The following is a 23,854-nucleotide window of genomic DNA, read 5'->3' on the forward strand; positions in this document are numbered from 1 at the left end:
CACTATATCAAAATTTAATTAAATGCAATTTTAATTTTATTTCTAATAAAATATAAAAAAGACTAATTTATTCACCTATCGCGACCACCTCTTCGGTTCTTTTTTCTCTTTTTACTTCCACCCGACGTTGATTGACTTGCATTTGAATTGCCCCGTAAACTCAATACGGATGAGCTACGACTCAATTGTTCCGCCTCCAGTCGCTCATTCAATTCCACCTCCTCGCCCCAATCCTAGAAAATACCATGTAAATTGTCAAATTAAAAAAAAATAGAAAAATTGTCACATTGCAAGAATTTTTTTTCTAATTATTTAAACAAAAATTCAATTAAAATACGCCTAAAATACAATTTTTTTTATTTGCATAAAATAATAACTGCAGGGATGCCACAAAAAATTAATTTTGTTTTTCCCTGATTTCCGGACAAAATTTTCGACTTTTTCCCTGACCCAAAAGAATATTCTGCGATTCAATCTAAAAAATTATTAGATACTCAAAAAAATATTCTATTACATTTATTTACAAATTTCTTTAATTGTATAAAACTATTTGAAAACATCAGCAACTTTATTTTTAAATAAATGTTTAATTATTATTTTTCCGTAGAAATTAAAATTTTTTTAAAACATTCAAATTCATATCTTTTTGAAATTCAACAACTTATAAGAATATTATTATTATAAAACATTCTTCAATTTTTAACTAAAATTCTTTCCAATTTTTTATAAATTTCTTCGCACCAATTCAATTATTTAAAATTTTTAATAATGAAGTTTATCGAAAGAATTCAAATATATTCAAAGAATAGAAAAAAATAGTTCTGAGAAATTCAAATATTTCGAAAAATTTAAATAAAATTCTTTTAAAAATTCTATTATTTAAAAAAATTTTGACACAATTCTTTACCAGATTAAGTTAATAATATTGCAATTTTAATAAAAATTTCCCTATTCACTTCAATTATTTTCAATACAATTCTTCTTAAGAATTCAATTATTTTCACAAATAATACATTTTTTTATGGGAATTCAATTATTTGAAAAAAATTTGAATAAAATTCTTCGTAAGAAATCAATTATTTTCATAAATAATAAAATTTTTCTCGAAAATTCAATTATTTCAAAAATTTTGAGATAAAATGCTTTATAAATTTGAAAAATTATAATAAAATTGACTGTAGAATACAATTATTTTCGTAAAACATAACATTCCTTATAGGAATTACAATTTTACTGTCAAGTTTGTAAAAAATCTTCGAAACAATTCAATTATTTTCTTAAAAAATAAAATTCTTCGAAGCAATTCAATTATTTAAGAAATTTTAATTAAATTCTTCCCAGAATTCAATTTTTTTCAAAAAATAAAACTTTTCAGAAGAAGAACTAAAATTCTTATTTAAATCAATTATTTTTAATAATTTTTGAAAAAATTCTTCTTTTAAGAATTTTTAAATCCATTTGTTTAGAATTCAATTTTACGTGAAATTTCAATTATTAGGAAATTCATGAATTAAATAATTAGAAAATAAAAACTTGAAATAATTTTTAAAAATTTCGATTAAGCTTTTTGAAAAAAATTAGTTGCACAAAATTTTTAATGAAAGGGAGAAAAATTCAAATTTTCAAAGATTTTAATTTGAAACCTTTACAAAATTAAATTATTTCTAAAAATTGCAATTCTATTAGTAACTTCTCTAAAATTAAATTATTATCTAAAACTTTAACAGAAATTAATTTTTAAATCAATTTTTATTAGAAAATTCTACGAGAATTCAATTACTTAAATACAAAAACACATAATTTATTAAAGAATTGAAAGTTTCTTAAAATTTAATTCTTATACATAATTTTATAAACAAATTTTTAAATAATTGAATTCTTTTGGAGACTTTTAATAACATTTTTAAGATTAAAAATTTATTTTTAATGACATTTTTCGAGGAATTCGATAAAAATTTTATTAAATATAGTTGAAATTCTGCGATGAATTTTATTATTTATGAAGATGATTGAATTATAGCGAAGAATTTATTTTTTGAAAATAAATCAATTCCTATAAAAAATTCAATTACTTTTGGTAAATAATTTAATTCCTGTGAAGAATTTTATGAAAATTTCTTAAATAATTGAATTCCTGCTAAGAAAATAATTGTATTCCTGTGAAGAGTTTTTATTAATTTTTAAAAATAATTGAATTTCTGCGAAGATTTATTCTTTTTGGAAAATAATTGAATTTCTGAGAAGGATTTTAATTTTACTGCTTTTTTTGAAAATAATTGAATTCCTGTGAATAATTTTATTAATTTCTGCAAATAATTGAATTTCTGCGAATAAATTGAAAAATCTTTCTAGAAAATCAGTTAAAATTGTATTCAAAGTAATTGATTTCTTATTAAAAAATATTATTAAATATTAATAAATTTTTTTTTTAAATAATTAAATTTATTTGAAAAATTTTATAAAAATTGTATTGAAAATAATTGAATTCCATAAAAAAATGTGTTATTTATAAAAAATAATTGAATTATATTTAAATAATTTAAGACATTTTTAAAGTTTTGAGTATAATTTTAAATAAAAATTCTAGAAAATTAAATAAGAATTTTTCTGAAAATCTGGAACAAAATTCAAATTTTAATAAAATTTTTAAGGATAATAACAGTTATCGAGAAATTCGATTAAGATTGTATTAAAAATAATTGAAAGTCTGCAATGAGTTTTATTATATTTATAAAAATAATTGAATTATTGGAAAGAATTTTATAAAAAAAAGTTTCAAGCAATTGATTCTATTTTTAATAATTGAATTAATAATTGAAATTTCCATTATTTTAGAAAGTAATTGAATATTCGTGTAGAACTTTGTCAAAATTATTTTTAAATAATTGAATTCATTTGGGAAATTTGATTAAAATAGTAGAATATTGAAAATCATTGAATTAAGAAAAGTTTTTGAAAATAATTAAATTTTGCAATGAATTCTATTAAAATTCCTGAAAGTAATTTAATTTTGTCGAAATAATTGAATTCTTCTGATGAATATTATTATTTATGAAACTAATTGAATTTTGGCGAAGAATTTTACTATTTATAAAGATAATTAAAATGTTGACAAGAATTTTTTTTAATTTTTGAAAATAATTGAATTTCCGGAAAGAATTTTAATATTGTTAAAAATAACAACAAAAAAAAAAGAACAAATATTTCGAAAAAGGGAAAATGAAACTTTGAAGAAAGTAACTTTACTCACCAAAGTATCAATTTTTTCGGGCAATGAATCGAAAGTTTCACTTTTCGGCGAAGTAACATTCGAGATCGGTTGTGGTTTCGGCTTTTCTTGCGTATTCGCTCTTTGACTAAAAAAATCATTTAATAAACATTAAATTAGGTAAATTTCAAATTAATAAATAATAATAATAACAATCTAATTAATTTAAAAATTAAATTCATCACTAGTTGAATGGATGAAAATTGAATATAATTTTGAAAGATTAATACTTAAATTAACTGGAGAAATTTTGAAAAAGAAAATAAATAGAAGTGAAAAAGAGATGAGAAAGAAAGTTACTTTTTATAAGACCACTGATTGTCAGGTGATGGACACGTGTTTCTATAGGGAATAGAAGTTGCCGGCGATGGTGCGCGTGGCGGTGGCATTAACATGCTATCCATTCGATTTAAACTCTCGATACTTGTGTACATTGTACTGTTACTTCCCCGCCGATCGTAATATCTTTAAAAAAAACAAAATCATTATTAAATATTATAAATTTTATTTTAATATTAAATTCAATTAAAATAGTAAACACCAGCAAAGTAAGATCAATTATCTTTTTTTTTCTGTAAAACTTACCGATTCCCGTAATCCTGACTTGGCGTATGCGATCGTGAACTTTGCGCAGAATACTGATCCGGTGTAACAGGTCGGAAAGACGCTAAATTTTCTAACTCGTCATTTCTGTGTCTTCCTCGTCCTCGACTGCGAACAGGTACCGTATTTGACCAATTTGCCTGAGGTGGTAGTGGTCCAGACGGTGGTAAATTTTGCATTGTGTGAGAATGCTGAATGGCCGGCGGATAACGCGACGATCCCTGCAAAATTGCAAAATTTGCACACTTTATCAAAAAAAAAAAAAAATTCCAAACTAAATATATATAAATTACTTAATTAATTATTAAAGTATTTATTTAATTATTTATCAAAAATTCGAAAAACCGAATTTCTTAAAATTCAACAGTTTTTCTTCTTTTTTATGGCATTTAGCTACAATATTTTTGTGCTTTTGAAAAATACTTTACTTATTTAAAAGTCTTCACCCTTTGGTAAAAAATGAAAAACTATCAAAAATATTCAAAAATTCGAAAAACCGAATTTCTTAAAATTCAACATTTTTTCTTCTCTTTTATGGCATTTGGCTTCACTATTTTTGTGCTTTTGGAAAATACTTTAATTATTTGATAGTCCCGACTCTTTAGCAAAAAATAAAAAATTATAGAAAATTAACAAAAATCCAAATTTCTTAAAATTCAACATTTTCTCCACTTTTTTATGGCTATTGGCTTCACTATTTTTGTGCTTTTGGAAAATACTTTAATTATTTGATAGTCTCGACTCTTTGGTAAAAAATAAAAAATTATAGAAAATTATCAAAAATTCAAAAATCCGAATTTCTTAAAATTCAACATTTTCTCCACTTTTTTATGGCATTTGGCTTTACTATTTTTGTGCTTCTGGAAAACACTTTACTTACTTAATAGTCTCGACTCTTTGGCAAAAAATAAAAAATTATAGAAAATTATAAAAAATTCAAAAATCCGAATTTCTTAAAATTCAACATTTTCTCCTCTCTTTTATGGCATTTGGCTTCACTATTTTTGTGCTTTTGGAAAATACTTTAATTATTTGATAGTCTCGACTCCTTGGTAAAAAATAAAAAATTATAGAAAATTATCAAAAATTCAAAAATCCGAATTTCTTAAAATTCAACATTTTCTCCACTTTTTTATGGCATTTGGCTTCACTATTTTTGTGCTTTTGGAAAATACTTTAATTATTTGATTGTCTCGACTCCTTGGCAAAAAATAAAAAATTATAGAAAATTATCAAAAATTCAAAAATCCGAATTTCTTAAAATTCAACATTTTCTCCTCTCTTTTATGGCATTTGGCTTCACTATTTTTGTGCTTTTGGAAAATACTTTAATTATTTGATAGTCTCGACTCCTTGGCAAAAAATAAAAAATTATAGAAAATTATCAAAAATTCAAAAATCCGAATTTCTTAAAATTCAACATTTTCTCCACTTTTTTATGGCATTTGGCTTCACTATTTTTGTGCTTTTGGAAAATACTTTAATTATTTGATAGTCTCGAACCCTTGGCAAAAAATAAAAAATTATCAAAAATTCAAAAATCCGAATTTCTTAAAATTCAACATTTTCTCCACTTTTTTATGGCATTTGGCTTTACTATTTTTGTGCTTCTGGAAAACACTTTACTTACTTAATAGTCTCGACTCTTTGGCAAAAAATAAAAAATTATAGAAAATTATAAAAAATTCAAAAATCCGAATTTCTTAAAATTCAACATTTTCTCCTCTCTTTTATGGCATTTGGCTTCACTATTTTTGTGCTTCTGGAAAACACTTTACTTACTTAATAGTCTCGACTCTTTGGCAAAAAATAAAAAATTATAGAAAATTATCAAAAATTCAAAAATCCGAATTTCTTAAAATTCAACATTTTCTTCACTTTTTTATGGCATTTGGCTTCACTATTTTTGTGCTTTTGGAAAATACTTTAATTATTTGATAGTCTCGACTCTTTGGTAAAAAATAAAAAATTATAGAAAATTATCGAAAATTCAAAAATCCGAATTTCTTAAAATTCAACATTTTCTCCTCTCTTTTATGGCATTTGGCTTCACTATTTTTGTGCTTTTGGAAAATACTTTAATTATTTGATAGTCTCGACTCTTTGGTAAAAAATAAAAAATTATAGAAAATTATCAAAAATTCAAAAATCCGAATTTCTTAAAATTCAACATTTTCTCCACTTTTTTATGGCATTTGGCTTTACTATTTTTGTGCTTCTGGAAAACACTTTACTTACTTAATAGTCTCGACTCTTTGGCAAAAAATAAAAAATTATAGAAAATTATCAAAAATTCAAAAATCCGAATATTTTAAAATTCAACATTTTCTCCTCTCTTTTATGGCATTTGGCTTCACTATTTTTGTGCTTTTGGAAAATACTTTGATTATTTGATAGTCTCGACTCCTTGGTAAAAAATAAAAAATTATAGAAAATTATCAAAAATTCAAAAATCCGAATTTCTTAAAATTCAACATTTTCTCCTCTCTTTTATGGCATTTGGCTTCACTATTTTTGTGCTTTTGGAAAATACTTTAATTATTTGATAGTCTCGACTCTTTGGTAAAAAATAAAAAATTATAGAAAATTATCAAAAATTCGAAAATCCGAATTTCTTAAAATTCAACATTTTCTCCACTTTTTTATGGCATTTGGCTTCACTATTTTTGTGCTTTTGGAAAATACTTTAATTATTTGATTGTCTCGACTCCTTGGCAAAAAATAAAAAATTATAGAAAATTATCAAAAATTCAAAAATCCGAATTTCTTAAAATTCAACATTTTCTCCTCTCTTTTATGGCATTTGGCTTCACTATTTTTGTGCTTTTGGAAAATACTTTAATTATTTGATAGTCTCGACTCTTTGGCAAAAAATAAAAAATTATAGAAAATTATCAAAAATTCAAAAATCCGAATTTCTTTAAATTCAACATTTTCTCCACTTTCTTATGGCATTTGGCTTCACTATTCTTGTGCTTTTGGAAAATACTTTAATTATTTGATAGTCTCGACTCTTTAACAAAAAATAAAAAATTATAGAAAATTATCAAAAATTCAAAAATCCGAATTTCTTAAAATTCAACATTTTCTTCTCTCTTTTGTGGCATTTGGCTTCACTATTTTTGTACTTTTGGAAAATACTTTAATTATTTGATAGTCTCGACTCCTTGGCAAAAAATAAAAAATTATAGAAAATTATCAAAAATTCAAAAATCCGAATTTCTTAAAATTCAACATTTTCTCCACTTTTTTATGGCATTTGGCTTCACTATTTTTGTGCTTTTGGAAAATACTTTAATTATTTGATAGTCTCGACTCTTTGGTAAAAAATAAAAAATTATAGAAAATTATCAAAAATTCAAAAATCCGAATTTCTTAAAATTCAACATTTTCTTCACTTTTTTATGGCATTTGGCTTCACTATTTTTGTGCTTTTGGAAAATACTTTAATTATTTGATAGTCTCGACTCTTTGGTAAAAAATAAAAAATTATAGAAAATTATCAAAAATTCAAAAATCCGAATTTCTTTAAATTCAACATTTTCTCCACTTTCTTATGGCATTTGGCTTCACTATTCTTGTGCTTTTGGAAAATACTTTAATTATTTGATAGTCTCGACTCTTTAACAAAAAATAAAAAATTATAGAAAATTATCAAAAATTCAAAAATCCGAATTTCTTAAAATTCAACATTTTCTTCTCTCTTTTGTGTCATTTGGCTTCACTATTTTTGTGCTTTTGGAAAATACTTTAATTATTTGATAGTCTCGACTCTTTAACAAAAAATAAAAAATTATAGAAAATTATCAAAAATTCAAAAATCCGAATTTCTTAAAATTCAACATTTTCTTCTCTCTTTTGTGGCATTTGGCTTCACTATTTTTGTACTTTTGGAAAATACTTTAATTATTTGATAGTCTCGACTCTTTGGTAAAAAATAAAAAATTATAGAAAATTATAAAAAATTCAAAAATCCGAATTTCTTAAAATTCAACATTTTCTCCACTTTTTTATGGCATTTGGCTTCACTATTTTTGTGCTTTTGGAAAATACTTTAATTATTTGATAGTCTCGACTCTTTAACAAAAAATAAAAAATTATAGAAAATTATCAAAAATTCAAAAATCCGAATTTCTTAAAATTCAACATTTTCTTCTCTCTTTTGTGGCATTTGGCTTCACTATTTTTGTACTTTTGGAAAATACTTTAATTATTTGATAGTCTCGACTCCTTGGCAAAAAATAAAAAAGTATAGAAAATTCAAAAATCCGAATTTCTTAAAATTCAACATTTTCTCCTCTCTTTTATGGCATTTGGCTTCACTATTTTTGTGCTTTTGGAAAATACTTTAATTATTTGATAGTCTCGACTCTTTGGTAAAAAATAAAAAATTATAGAAAATTATCAAAAATTCAAAAATCCGAATTTCTTAAAATTCAACATTTTCTCCACTTTTTTATGGCATTTGGCTTCACTATTTTTGTGCTTTTGGAAAATACTTTACTTACTTAATAGTCTCGACTCTTTGTCAAAAAATAAAAAATTATAGAAAATTATCAAAAATTCAAAAATCCGAATTTCTTAAAATTCAACATTTTCTCCTCTCTTTTATGGCATTTGGCTTCAATATTTTTGTGCTTTTGGAAAATACTTAAATTATTTGATAGTCTTGACTCTTTGGCAAAAAATAAAAAATTATAGAAAATTATCAAAAATTCAAAAATCCGAATTTCTTAAAATTCAACATTTTCTCCACTTTTTTATGGCATTTGGCTTCACTATTTTTGTGCTTTTAGAAAATACTTTAATTATTTGATAGTCTCGACTCTTTAACAAAAAATAAAAAATTATAGAAAATTATCAAAAATTCAAAAATCCGAATTTCTTAAAATTCAACATTTTCTTCTCTCTTTTGTGGCATTTGGCTTCACTATTTTTGTGCTTTTGGAAAATACTTTAATTATTTGATAGTCTCGACACTTTGGTAAAAAATCCAAAATTATAGAAAATTATCAAAAATTCAAAAATCCGAATTTCTTAAAATTCAACATTTTTTCTTCTCTTTAATGGCATTTAGCTTTATGATTTTTTAACTCTTTAAAAACTCTTTACTTATTTCATAGTCTTGACCATTTGGTAAAAAATTTAAAATTATCAAAAATTTGAAAAACCGAATTTCTTAAAATACAACATCACGATTCCTACAGAAATCTAAACTTAAAATTGAACTGTTTTCGAAGAATTTTATTAAAATTTTTTAAATAATTCAATGCTAGCGAAGAATTTAATTAAAATTTAATTAGAATTTTTTAAAATTGAAACTTTTGTTTCTATAAAGAATTTTATCAACATTTCCTTTTAATAATTGAAAACTTTCGAAAAATTTAATTTAAATAGATAAAAAAAGTTTGTTAAAAAAACAGAAAATTTTACTATAAACTTTAATTTAATTTTTTTATTTTATTCTAATAAAATTTTTTTTTAATTTTATAAAACAAAATTTTTTGTTTTTAAATTCTTTGCAAAGATTCAATTATCTTTTTGAATTTCAATCTTAAAAACACTTTTTGATAAATAGAACTAATTGTCGAATGCGACATTAAAATTAAAAACTACACGCGCTAGTTGGTTACTAAGAAAAAAAATGAATGTTGGATTAAATTTCAATAAATAAATAAATAACTAAATTGATTATTTAAGAAGAAAATGTATTACTAAGAAAGAAAATTCTTTTTTTTCTATTACCTGAAATGTGACAGTGCTTCCGTCCCAAGCCTCTTCGGATGTGATGCCAATATTATTTGACGACGGCGGTAAAACGCCATTTTCAGCGAGATATTTCTTTCTAAAACGCGGTGGTAGTGATTCTAATTTTGTGTTCTTTGGAATTGTAAATTCCTTCATTCCATGTCGACCCGACGGTGGTTTGCCCTGAAATTTGTCAGGATAACCAGGCTCGACGCTCCTCGTGTCGCGAATTCGATTTGAATCGTATTTATTATTCGATGGTATGTACAATGGTTCCGAACCCTGTCGAGAAAAATTCCACAAAAGGCAAAAATTAGTCTTCAATATTTTTTTTTCTTTCTTTTGCGCTTTAAATTAAAATAAATATTAACCAACTTTAGTAAATTTTTCCCTTTTTTTGTAAATTATGACGAAAAATATTTATTTTTTTCTAAAGAAGAAGGGAAATATTGATTTCTGGCTGAAGAAGCAAGAGAATATTTCTTCCGCAAGAAGAAAAATATTTATTTCTTTCTAAAGAAGAAAGAAATTCTTTTTTTATTTCGCAAGAAGAAAAATATTTATTTCTTTCTAAAGAAGAAATAAATTATTTTTTTATTTCTTTCTTCTTTAGAAACAAATAAATATTTTTCTTCTTAGGGAAGAAATATTTTCTTTCTTCTTCTTCAGAAAGAAATAAATATTTTTCTTCTTCTTTAGGAAGAAAATAAATATTTCTCGTCGTAACTTACAAAAAGAAAGTAAAAAATTTTCTAAAGTTGATTTTTTCTTTTGATTTTGTGAAAAAATATAAAGAAAAAGATTAATTACCTGTCGAACTTCACGTGAATTATCACGACGATTACCGTAATTCTTGCCGGATGGCGAATCCGATCGCCAACGATCTTCATTCTCACCTGGATTTCGATTGCGACGATTGCCCGAATATCTTTTACTGTGATCGTCATTTCTGCGAATACTGTCAGTTTGATTCATACCAATTTGTCTATTACGATAATTGTCACTGTGTTGACTGCGATTTGATCGAATGTCCCAATCCCTATGATCTTCGCGTTCACGATCCTTGTCCCAATTATGATGAACCGGCGATCTGCAAAAATAAATATTCGTCGATTACAAAAAACAATTTTTTTTATCAGCAAGAATTCAATTACTTGAAGGGAAAAAATCAATTTTTTTCCATCAAAAAATCTATACCATTAAAAACAAATATTTTTAATAAACCATTTTTTTTCCAGCAAGATTCAATTACTTGAATGAAAGAAAACAATTTTTTTCATTTAAAAAATAATTCTTCCCTATAAAAAGAAATTTACTATTAAAAACAAATATTTTTCAATTATAAAAAATTATTTCATTAAAAATATTTTTAAATTCCTCGATTCAATTATTTTCAAAAATTTAATTAAAATTCAATAATAATAATAATAATAATAATAATAATAATAATAATAATAATAATAATAATAATAATAATAATAATAATAATAATAATAATAAAAATAAAATTCTTCTTGAAGATTTAAATTATTTTTGAAAGTTCCAATAAAACTTATGTTAAAAATTCAATTGCTTTTAATGAATAAAAAAAAATCTTCTGCATGAATTGCATTATTTTGAAATTAATTTTAATTAATTTTAATAAAATTCTTCGATAGAATTTATTATTTTCAGTGTAATTTTAAAGTAAAAATTCCTCGTAAGAATTTAATTATTTAAAAGGTTTTCTTTTATATTATTTAAAATACAATTTTAAAAAATTATTTAAAGAATTTGTTTGTTAAAAAACAATTAAAAATAATTACTTAAAATATTCGTTCAGAAAAAGAGAATTCAATTGAATTATTTTTCTAAATTTCAATAAAAATTGACTAAAATATTTAATTATTTTTAATAAATAAAAAAATTCATCACAGGAATTCAAATATTTTCAATTAAATTTTAATTAAATTCCTCGATTCAATGATTTTTTAAAATTTAATTAAAATTCTTCATCAGAATTCATTAATTATTATAAATAATAAAATTCTTCTCATAAATTCAATTATTTTCAAAAATAATAAAATTCTTCGCAAGAATTGAATTCTTTTTCGAAGTTACAATAAAGTGTGACGTAAGAATTCAATTATTAATAATGCAATTTTAATCAAATTTTTTGGAAGAATTTAATTATTTTTAAAAATTGTTTTAATATTCTTCGCAAGAATTCAATTATTTGTAATAAATATAAAATTTTTTCTAAAAAATTCAATGATTTTCATAAATATTAAAATTTTTCGCAAGAATAGAATTATTTATCAGTTTCAAAAAAATTTGACTTAGAATTAAATTATTTTTTATAAATAAAAAAATTCGTCTCAGGAATTCAATAATAATTTTTATTAATAATAAAATTCTTCTCATAAATTCAATTATTTTCAAAAATAATGAAATTCTTCGGAAGAATTGAATTCTTTCTTCAAAGTTTCAAATGAAAACGTAAGGCAATTAAATTATTTTCAAAAAAAAATAAAGAAATTCATTCGCAGAAATTTAATTATTTTCAAATTAATTTTAATAAATTTTCTGAGAAGAATTCAATTATTTACTAAATAAATTTTAATAAATTTTTGAGAAAAATTTAATTATTTACTAAAATTTTTTAAAAAATTCAATAATTAAATGTTTAATTAAAATTATTAAGAAACACGGTTATTTTTAAAAACTTGAAAAAAATTGTTCATAAAATTCAATATTACTTTCAAAATTTTCAATTAAAATTATTAAAGAAACTCGATTATTTAAAAAAAATTTAAATGAATTCGTCAAAAGAATTTAATTAAGGTTTTTAAAAATTTTAATAAAATTCTTTGCAAGAATTTAAATATTTTCATAAATAATAAAATTGTTAGATGGAATTCAACTATTTTTAAATTTTTTGATAAAATTCTTTGCAAGAATGCAATTATGTTCATTGAAATTTTTTTTTTAAATTCATTGAAAAAATTTAATTATTTAATTGAAAATAAATTTAAAACTTTGATTAAAACTATAATTATTTAAACTTTTTAAAATTATTTATAATACAATTAACAAAAATTTAAAAAAGCTAAAGAATTTATTTTGAAAAAAACAATTGAACCAATTTTCAATTATTTTTAAATTAATTCTAATAAATTTCTTGGAAGTAATTCATATTATTGTCAGTGCAATTTTTTGAAAATTCCTGGAAATAATTTAATTAAACTTTTTAAAATTATTTAAAATACAATATAATAAAAAATGATTTAATTTGCAATTGAAAAAATTGAAGAATTTAGTTTTAAAACAACAATTGAAAGAATTGTTATTTATTTATTACTTCATTGAGAAAGAAATTTCATTGTTTACCTGTTAATTACGTCACGTTCAGCGAGAGCCTCCTTCACTTTTTTTGGTACATACAATTGTTGCTCGGGTTTTTTATTCTTTTTCCTTGGATCAATTGACATAATATGATGTTGATGATGATTTAATTTCGACGATCCTTGATTATGATGATGATTACTACTATTTTTATAGTTGACATGTAAATCATTAAATTTCGACGAAACATCATCAATATCACAAGACGATGGTAATATTTTCTCCTGACCACTCGACGAATTTGGAAATTGACAATTTCTCAAACGATAGGCAATTGATGCAGGTGGTGGCTGTTGTTGTTGCTGTTGTTGCTGTGGTGGTGGTGATGGTTTTATTCTATCGTGATGATGAAAATTATTATCATTCTCAAATTCATCGCCTCGTCCCGATTTTCGCAATGGTCCACTCCCAGGACGATAAAGTGCCTGAGGTGGTGCACGATTTCCACCGCCTCCTCTCATTCCCCCCGATAATCTATCGTCGTATTTATAATTTTCACTCTCTAAAAATTTCCCCCCCAAAAAAAAAAAATTTTAATTAATTTATTTTTACACTTTTTTTTCTTATTTCGAAATATTTATACGTTTTACTGGAAAAATTATCACTTCCATTCAGAAATAAAACAAGAAAATATTATGTTTCCTTTTTTATTTCGGAGAAAAAAACACAATTGTTTACAAAACGAAAATGCAAAAATTCTGACATTAAAAAAAAAACCGGAATATTTAAAAACCGAAAATAGAATTGAAAATCGAATTGAACCGACAAAAGAATTTTTCCTTCAAAAAAGAAAAGAATATTTCTCGAAAAAATATTGACAGTAGAAGAATTTGCACTGACAAATTTTCTTTTTTCCGCAAAAAAAAAAAAATTCGATCACTTCGAAAAGTAATTTGGAAAAAAAGAACAAAAAAAAAGAATCAAAGGAGAAAAAAATTGTTAATAATCGAAAAAAATATTCACTGGCAAAAATTAACAATTATCGCTACAAATCCTATTTCTAATTAACAAAAAAAAATCAAATTTTTCAACAATGCAAACTTTATTTTTGAGGTTAGCTTTGTTTACGGAGAGGTTAAAATTTACAAAATTAAGAATGAAATATCTTTCAAATAAAATTACCAGCTGGCAATTAAAGGAATAATTTTAAAAATACCTTTTCTTTAAAAGAAAATTTTTCAATTGAGAAATTTAACAAATTTGGGGAAAATAATAATATATTAAAAGTACCTTGTGAAATATCTCCCCACTTCCTGCGTCCTTTGTCGTAGTTCGCCATATTGTGAAACAAAAACCTTTTATGATTTCATTATTATTGAATTTCAGAATATTCCTGTAACTGTTTCAATTGAATTGACACAATGCAAATAAAGTGGTTGTAATTTGAAAAATTTTAATGATTTTTTCAAAAAAAAAAAATTCTAAGTCAAGGCACGTTTCTAATCTGGTTTTTTTAGAATTATTACTTGTTGACTGTGGATAATTTGGGGAATCTACTTTACCGACGGATGAAAGCTAGTTATCGATCTGGTGACTTTGGTTGGTAGTTCAGTAGTGGCGCTTGTGTCTTGGGGAAAAGACCGCGTTTATTCGGAAAACTCGGAACTCTCTTCGGAAATAGAGAAAAGAAACGGTTGTGAAAAAGTATAAGAGTGGAAAATAGTTTATTTGCTTAGAATTCTCAGGAAAAATTCGGATATTCAAGTGAATTGTGGAAAAGGTTTGTTCTATTGCTTCTAGTCGAGTACGTCGAGTACTTTTGTTCACATTCCGAATTTTGCGCAGATTTTGAGGTTAGGTTTGACGGACTTTTAAATTCTCTCAAATTTCTTCGCCGAAATTCAATTATTTACAGGGATTTTTATAAAATTCATTGTCAAATTCAATTATTTTCATAAATAACAATATTCATTACAAAAATTCAATTATTATCAAAAAATTTATTTTTTAAATTCTTGTCAACATTTCAATTTCTTTTTACAAATAAGTAGCAAAATTCTTCGCCGAAATTCAATTATTTTCAGGAGTTTAAATGAAATTCTTTGTAAAATTCAATTATTTTCAGACAAAAGTAATAAAATTAAATTATTTTCAAAAATTTTAATAAAATTGATTGCAAAATTTCAATTATTTTCAAAATTGATTCTTAATTCAATAATTTGTATATCTATTATTTTAATAAAATTTCACAAAAGAATTCAATTATATTTTGAAAACAATTTTGACAAAGTTATTAACGAAAATTCAATTATTTTCTAAAATAATAAAATTTCACAGGAATTCAATTATTAAAAATAGTAGAATTTGCATAAATTTTTTAGATAAAAATCAATTGTTTGGAACTTTTTTTTATAAAATTCTTCGCATTCATTATAATTCAATTATTTTCATATAAGTAATAAAATTCATTGCAGAATTTCAATTATTTTTTAAAAATAATGAAATTCTTCGAAGGAATTCAATTATTTTTAAAAAATAATAAAATTATTCAGAGAAATTTAATTATTTTCAAAATTTATTAAAATTCTTCGCAATAATTAAATTATTTAAAAAAAAAAACAAAAAAAATTATTCACAGAAATTCAATTATTTTAACAAATTTATTCATAGAAATTCAATTATTTAAAAAAGAAACCAGTAAAATTCATACCAAAAATTGAATAATAATTATTATAAATAATAAAATTCTTCTGCAGGAATTGAATTATTTTTATAAATAATAAAATTCTTCAGTCCTGCAAGAATTGAATTTTTTTTCCAAAGTTTCATTAAATTTTATGGGAAGAATTCAATTATATTTTTAATGAATTTTAATTTTAATGAAAATTCTTAGCCAGAATTCAATAATTTTTATAAATAATAAAATTCTTCCCAGGAATTGAATTATTTTTTTAAATTTGAATAAAATTTGACTTAAGAATTCAATTATTTTCAAAAAATTTAATTAAAATTCTTCGTTAAGATTCAATTACATACTTTCAATAAAATTTCAATTAAGTTTCTCGATTCAATTATTTTCAAAAATTGAATTAAAATTTTTCCTTAAGATTCAATTATATTCAAAAATAAAAAAATTCTTCTTAGAAATTCAATTATTTTCAAAAATAATAAAATTCTTCGCAGGAATTGAATTATTTTTTAAAATTTGAGTAAAATTTGACTTAAGAATTTAATTATTTTCAAAAAATTTAATTAAAATTCTTCGTTAAGATTCAATTATTTTCTAAAAATAATGAAATTCTTCGAAGGAATTTAATTATTTTCAAAATTTTTTTTAATTCTTAGCAGGAATTTAATTATTTAAAAACTTTTCATAAAATTCTTGACAGGAATTAAATTATTTACTAAAAGTAATTGAATTCTTTACAGGAATAATTGAATTATTTTCAAAAAATAAATTCTCGTATAAAATTCTTCGTAATAATTCAATTATTTCCATAAATAAAATAAAACTTATCTCAGAATTTCAATTATTTTTAATACAACATTAATTAAATTTCTCGAAGAATGTAAATATTCTTAAAAATTTAATTTTAATTCGTCGAAAGAATTCAATTATTTTAAAATTTATTGATAAATTATGTATATAAGAATTAAATTTTAAAAACTTTTAATTCTTTAATAAATTATGTGTTTTTTTATTTAAATAATTGAATTCTCGTAAAATTTTCTAATAAAATTTGATTTAAAAATTAATTTTAGTTAAAGTTTTAGATAATAATTGAATTTTGGAGAAGTTACTAATAATTGCAATTTTGTAAAGGTTTCAAATTAAAATATTCGAATATTTGAATTTTTCATACTTTTAATTAAAAACTCTATGGAACTAATTTTTTTCAAAAAGCTTCTTCGTAATCGAATCGACAAAGTCAAAAGTAGTGTGGTGATTAGTGAAAAGAGAGTGAAAAAAGTGAAAGGAAAGAAAATAATGAAAAAAGAAAAAAAAACTGAAAAAGGAAAAACTGAAAAGAATGAAAAGAGAAAAAAAAGACGAAAAGAGTGACAAATAATGAAAGTTCGAAACGAAAATAATAAATAAATGCGTGAAAGTGAATAAATTTGAAACGCTGGACAAAAATAAAACACAAGGAACGAACACGAGAAAAACGAAAGAAAAAGTGAAAACGGACCAAAAGGAAAATGTAAAAAAGGAACAAACAAACGAAATGAAAACAGGTATTTATATATTTTTCTATTTATTAAGATCATGAGTTACTTATAATTCTACATAATTCCAGAATTATTATTTCTCTCCTCACACACATTAAAAATGTATTTCTTTTAACAATAGAATTAAAACATTTGTTTTTTTTTTTGTTTTTCTTTCTAATAATAACTTAGAAAAAAAAGTTACATCTTTTCTTTTATTTTACTTAAAATTCCTAAGAAACAGCACACGTTTTATTATAGTGTAACTATTCTAATATTTTTTTTCGCTTTTTTTTGCGCTTATTCTACATTAAAATTATATTTTCATAAATCGATATTATGACTACTTATTTCCGAAAAGGGAAATAAATAATAAAAAAAAAATTTTTTTTTTTATTTTAAATAAGTAATAATAATGCAAATCGCATAGTGTGAAACAACATCAATCAATGATGAAACTATGGTTGCTATTTTTATGGTTTCTTAGAATTGAAACATTATTTATAACGTTTAAATGCAATTTTTTCATTTTTTTCACATTTTTTTGTTGTTGTTTTCTTAATACGTAATTAAAAAAAAGAAAGCAGTGTTCCTTCAGATCCTGGAGAAAATTTTTTGCCAACGAGGGTTTTTCGTTTTTTCCGATGAATTTTTGGGAACTTTTGTTTCCTGGAACAAAGAGAAAAAATTTTGTTAATTAAAATTTTCATTATTATTATTAGGTAATATTTTCATTATTGTAATTTTTTATATATTTATATTTTCTTTTTAAAGTATTTTACAATTCTTAATCCCCAAACAACACTTTTTATTCCCCCCCCTCCCCCTAAAAAAAAGCTTTTTATATTTTATTTATTTACATTTTTTCAATTCTTATGTTTTTCAATTTTTGTTTAAAATTTATTTTGTTTAAATTTATTTTCTATTTTAATTGTTATTAATTTTATTTTTTTTTCAATTATTACAAATAATAACATTTTTCTCCAAAAATTCAATTATTTTCAAAAATAATAAAATTCTTTGCTAGAATTGAATTGTTTTTTAATGTTTCAATTAAATTTGACTTAAGAATTCAATTATTTTCAAAAATTTAATTAAAATTCTTCTTTTAAGATTCAATTAATATTCAATTAAATTTCAATTAAATTTCTCGATTCAATTATTTTCAAAAATTTAATTAACATTCTTACATAAGATTCAATTATTTTCACAAATGTAATTAAAATTCATCGTTAAGATTCAATTATTTTAAAAAATAAAAAAATTCTTCTCATAAATTCAATTATTTTCAATAAAATTTCAATTATGTTCTTCGATTCAATTATTTTTAAAAATTTAATTACAATTCTTCGTGAAAATTCAATTATTTTCACAAATAATAATATTCTTCTCAGAAATTCAATTATTTCCAAAAATAATAAAATTCTTCGCAGGAATTGAATTATTTTTTAAAATTTGAATAAAATTTGACTTAAGAATTTCAATTATTTTCAAAAAATTTAATTAAAATTCTTTGTTAAGATTCAATTACTTTCAATAAAATTTCAATTAAGTTTCTCGATTCAATTATTTTCAAAAATAAAAAAATTGAATTATTTTTTATAAATAAAAAAATTCGTCTCAGGAATTCAATAATAATTTTTATTAATAATAAAATTCTTCTCAGAAATTTAATTATTTTCAAAAATAATAAAATTCTTCTAAAGAATTAAATTATTTTTCAAATTTTGAATAAAATTTAATGTAAGAATTCAATTATTTTTAAAAATTTGAAAAATTGTGAAATTCTTTTTAGAAATTCAATTATTTTGAAAAGTAATAAAATTCTTTTCAGAAATTCAATTATTTTGAAAAGTAATAAAATTCTCTTCAAAAATTCAATTATTTTTAAATTTCACAAAAATATTCAATTATTTTTGGACAATTTTAATTAAAAAATTATCCTCAAAAATACAATTATTTTTAAAAATAACAAAAAATTCGTCGCCGGAATGCAATTATTTTTAATAAAATTTTCAATTAAGTTTCTCGATTCAATTATTGTAAAAAAATTAATTCAAATTCTTCGCAAGGATTCAATTATTTTTAATAATTAAAAAAAGAAACTTAATTCAATTTATTTTCAAAATTAATAAAATTCTTCACAGGAATTGAAGTATTTATCAAAGTTTTCAAAAAAATTTTAATAATATTTATTTTCTATTTTTATTGTTTTTAATTTCTATTTTTTCGTCTATTTATATTTTTATTATTTTTTACTCTTTATTTTTTCTATTTTTTATCTTCTTTTATTTTTACCTTTTTCTATTTTTACTTTTTTCTATTTATATATTTATTAATTTTTTATTTTGTACACTTTGTATATATTTTCAAAAAAATTTTACTCACGTTTATATTAACATTTTTTTTTAAATATTTTTTTATTATAAAATTTAATTATTAAATGCTATAATTATTATTTTTATTGCTGGTAGCAAAAAACTTTCAAATTTTTAAATTACAATTTAAACGTTGAATTTTAGTTAATTAATAATTTTTTCCACTAAATGTTTAAAAAGTTAAAAAATTGATATAATTTTTAATAATTAATAATTTAACAATTTAATAATATTAATACCTCAATAATGATAATAAAAATAGTCAAAATTATTGATAATAGTAAAAAAAAATAATATTCAATAAAAATAAAGTTAAAAATGATATATTTTGATGTTTTAATTGATCCTTAATATATATAATATTCAATATTCAACTGCAAATTATTATTGAATTATTGAAAAAATATTAAAATTGAATGTTTCAATGAAATAATAATAATAGAAATAATGATTACGTTGTACGAATGTTTAAGGTAGTACGCTCGCGACAGTCACTCTCAAAAGTAAATTTTAATAAAATGCTATAGTATGGTGCAGTTACTGTAGCATATTTTTGCTTGGACTGTACTGAATACATAGTCAGCCCTATGTACAGACACACTCACACACAAGTATACTAGTCAAGTTAGAATATTATATTATATTATATCTTTTAACTGAAACGGTTAATATTGTTAAATCTTTTTGTTATAAAATTCTCAAACATTCATTTATAATATATTAGTTTTTTAAAACAATCTATAGAAAATTTTAGAAGTTATTAGAAGAAATGTGCCGTTTACATGCACTTTTCATAGGTTAACCATGTTAAATAACAAACTTTGAACTTAAATATCTTGTTTTAGAAACGGTCAATTTTTTTAATATTTTGCAAATACATAGATCTTGTTATTAACTATTCTGATTTCAAATTTCATGAAATTCTATAGAAAAGTGCGATCACGAGCGTACTACCTTAAATTGATTATAATGATGAAAAAAATAGTAATAAAATAATGAAAATGTAAGAAATAATGAAAAAATATTGAAAATAGTAATAATATAATAAAAATAATTATTAAAATAATTTTAAAAAATAATGAAAATAATAATAATAATAATAATTCTTTTTTTTTTTATTTTATAAATAATAAATTTTTATTTTTTTTTAATAATAATAATAATTTTAAAAATTAAAGTAGTGAAAATAATATTAAAAAATAAAAATAATAAAATATTGATAATAATAATAATAATAATTTCTGCTGCGCATGGACATTAAAATTCCGTTTCATTTTCTAGAAACTTCTCGAACGTGAGATATTCTTATTTATGTAAATAATCTTATCTGCATTTATACACACGACGCTCGCTTACTTATTCTATTTTTCGCTAAAAATGTAAATATTTAACATATACGGAGATAATAATTTAAAAATATTATTTTCAAAAGCACCTTTTTATTCTCTACAATAACAATGAAATGAATTTCAATTTTAAAATTACAAATTGCATCATTTTTACTGCAAGAGAAAATATGATTTGTTTATTATTATCATTGTTGCATTAGTCATGAAAAAAAGGAATATAAACAATCTAGGTTAAAAATATACACGTCATTGACACGAATATCGAGAAAAAAGGACTGGAATAAATTAAAAATCGACTTTTTGGTTATAAAGTTTCTTGTGAATGAATTATTTTAATTTTAAATCCGTTTCAAGGTCTCGTAAAATTCAAATAAGACGCAATTTTTTTTTTATATACAAAACAAGTGCCGCCATCTTGTCACACAAGTTATTTTACGCCGCAAAATAAAAAGAATTTGACCTTGAAATCAAAAGATACTTGTTTATTTATATTTAATAAAATTCGAAAAGAAAATAGTTGAATATTAATTTTTACCTTTTTTTTTTGCCTCTCGTTCTGCGCCAAATATTCTTCTTTAGGATTTATTTTTTTCAACGTGTCGTTTATTGTGCTCGGAATTCATTAATTTAGTAACGATCTTTCGTGAATGTCCACTTGGATCGAAATGATTTGTATGGAGAATTGCCTCACGTTTGCTTCTTTGTTTTCCACTGTGAGCACTGAAGATGTGCTTATCATAATCGTAGTTGAAATGCTCGTATTCATCAAAATGATCCTCAGACATAATTAACACTTTTTCTTTTTTGCTGCTCTATTCAAATTTCTTTTCTCAAAAAAATAAAGAAAAAGGGGTAAAAGTTTCTTCTTTAGAAGAAAACCTTTTGTCTCCGAAATAAATAAAATTTGTTTTGTTTGCGGAGAAAACAAATTGTCCACAATAGATTTCACGAATACAACTGGTTTTTGTAAAAACAGCGCCCGTCTCTTTTATAGACACGGTGAATTTAAATGCGCATGCGCACGACGAGGTCGATTTTCATTGGTTCGTCAAGTTTCTTACTTTGAAAGTGTCAAAAAAAAAAGGAATTCATCGAGATCTGTGATGAAAATAATATATTAGAATAGAGTAAAAACAAGTTTGTTTAATTGAGAAATTATTTCTTTCAATTTAACAAATGAGAATAGTTTAGTTAATTATCGATTGATAATTAGGTTGTAATTAATAATTCACAAGGTTCACAAGGTCCACAAGTGTGTATCGTGTATTTATCGTAACTGCTGGTAAATCGAGGTAAAAAAGGGTAAAAGAAATAAGGAACATAACCTATAAAAAGGTAAAAATAAAACTTGCGTCAAAATAATTATATACACAAATATTTTTTCTCTTTCCGAATTAATTTAAGAAAACGTTTCAATTTTGTTTGAATTTATTTTCGTAACAAATGCGGGAATTTATTTTAATGAAATTATTTTCTTTAAGAAAATAGACGTCTTTGGGTAAATTCACGAATTATCCTCTTTTGGTAAAATTATCAACTTTCGTAAAATTACCGTGTCTATTAAATCTGTCGAAATTGCCTTTTTTGTAAAATTCGTGAAATTATCTTTAAAAACAGGAAAAATATCTAAAAAAAATTGTCTTTTTAAGCAGTAAATATTTATATTTACAGTAAAATTATTCCATTGAGTGAAAGTATTTCGTTTAGAAAAATAATTCAACTTAGTAATAGTGAAATTATCGTATTTAGTGAAAGAAACAATTTTATTAATTTTCTATTTACACAAAGTGAAAAATTGTCAAGAAAACTTTTGTTCGTGCGTCAATTTTCTTTTCGCGCATTTTACGGAGAAAGTGAATTTTGCAATTCATGCGATTAGTTTTAAAAAGCAGAGCAATAAAAGAAAATAAATAAATAATTATTATTCAAAGTTGTGATGATAAATTCTTTCAGTAATTAATTTTCTTTGTTTGATTACATTTTATCTTGGTTATTGTTGACGCACTAGTGTTTGAGTGCGATTGTATTTTTTAGTATAATTTTTTTTTATTATTATTTCACTGTATAAAGTGAATCTGAGTTTTAACAGCTGTAAGTTATTTGCGATATTTCACCTTTTTGTTGAAATAAAATTTTTTTTTTCCAATTTCTGATGATAAATAATTCATTCGCATGAATTGTAAATTTAATAATAATTGAAATTTTGTTGTAACTTTAATTGCGTGTATTAATTTTTATTAATTATTTTTAGTATCATTTTAATTAAATTATTCGAAATAATTAAATAGTTTCGCAAATAATTTAAATTCTTCGCAGGAATTCAATTATTTTTACAAATAATAAAATTTTTTCCGCATAAATTGAATTATTTAAAAAACTTTTTGTAAAAATTTGTAGCAAGAATTCAATTATTTTCGAAAATAATAATATATTCTTCGCTGGATTTCAATTATTTTCAGTAAAACTTTTATTAAAAAAATTCAATTATTTTCAAAAATTGTAATAAAATTTTACTCAAGAATTAAATTAGAAAAAAAAATTAAAACTTTTTGTAATAATTCAATTATTTTCATAAATAATAAAATTCTTCGTGAAAATTCAATTATTTTGAGTAAAATTTCCCAAAGAAATTCAATTACATTCTAAAAAATTTTAATAAAATTCTTCATATGAATTCAATTATTTTTCAATTCTTCTTCAATTATTTTTTATAAATATTAAAGTTCTTCGTATGAATTCAATTATTTTTAATACAATTTTAATAAAATTTTTCGAAAGAATTTAATTATTTTCAAAATTGTTTAACAATTCTTATAAACAAAATTCAATTATTTTCAGTAAAATTTCTCAAAGAAATTCAATTATTTTCAAAATTGTTTAACAATTTTTATAAAAAAAATTCAATTATTTTCAGTAAAATTTCTCAAAAGAATTCAATTATTTTCACAAATTGAAATAAAATTCCTCAGGGGAAT

The 23,854-nt window shown here is 21.9% G+C and overlaps 2 protein-coding genes across 4 annotated transcripts in view; both read right to left on the reverse strand.

Moving 5' to 3' along the window:
* LOC122512689 (telomerase-binding protein EST1A-like) overlaps positions 1-14,462 on the reverse strand; it is a 143,594-nt gene extending 129,132 nt beyond the window's left edge. For 2 of the 3 annotated variants that reach the window (XM_043628681.1, XM_043628680.1), the window contains exons 1-8: positions 14,234-14,462; positions 12,989-13,505; positions 10,430-10,709; positions 9,617-9,901; positions 3,854-4,092; positions 3,569-3,733; positions 3,251-3,356; positions 76-233 (exon numbers count right to left, since the gene is read on the reverse strand). In XM_043628681.1, coding sequence (XP_043484616.1) covers positions 76-233; positions 3,251-3,356; positions 3,569-3,733; positions 3,854-4,092; positions 9,617-9,901; positions 10,430-10,709; positions 12,989-13,505; positions 14,234-14,282 — 1,799 coding nt within the window. In that variant the 5' untranslated portion in view covers positions 14,283-14,462. The remainder of the gene's footprint in view (positions 1-75; positions 234-3,250; positions 3,357-3,568; positions 3,734-3,853; positions 4,093-9,616; positions 9,902-10,429; positions 10,710-12,988; positions 13,506-14,233) is intronic. The other variant, XM_043628679.1, reaches the window with a different exon arrangement.
* Positions 14,463-17,182: 2,720 nt separating this feature from the next.
* Positions 17,183-21,838, reverse strand: LOC122512695 (nuclear protein 1). The gene is made up of 2 exons (XM_043628697.1): positions 21,415-21,838; positions 17,183-17,821 (listed from the first exon to the last, which is right to left on the reverse strand). Exon 1 carries the CDS (start codon positions 21,662-21,664, stop codon positions 21,455-21,457), a length of 210 nt encoding a protein of 69 aa, XP_043484632.1. The 5' UTR covers positions 21,665-21,838; the 3' UTR covers positions 17,183-17,821; positions 21,415-21,454.
* Positions 21,839-23,854: the final 2,016 nt, after the last annotated feature.

This window comes from Leptopilina heterotoma, unplaced genomic scaffold, assembly GCF_015476425.1.
Source record: "Leptopilina heterotoma isolate Lh14 unplaced genomic scaffold, ASM1547642v1 Lhet_123, whole genome shotgun sequence".
NCBI classification, from domain to species: Eukaryota; Metazoa; Arthropoda; class Insecta; order Hymenoptera; family Figitidae; genus Leptopilina; species Leptopilina heterotoma.

What these genes read in the sequence shown, in the direction of transcription:
- LOC122512695 (XM_043628697.1), bottom strand. Translation starts at nt 21,664, where the DNA reads ATGTCTGAGGATCATTTTGATGAATACGAGCATTTCAACTACGATTAT.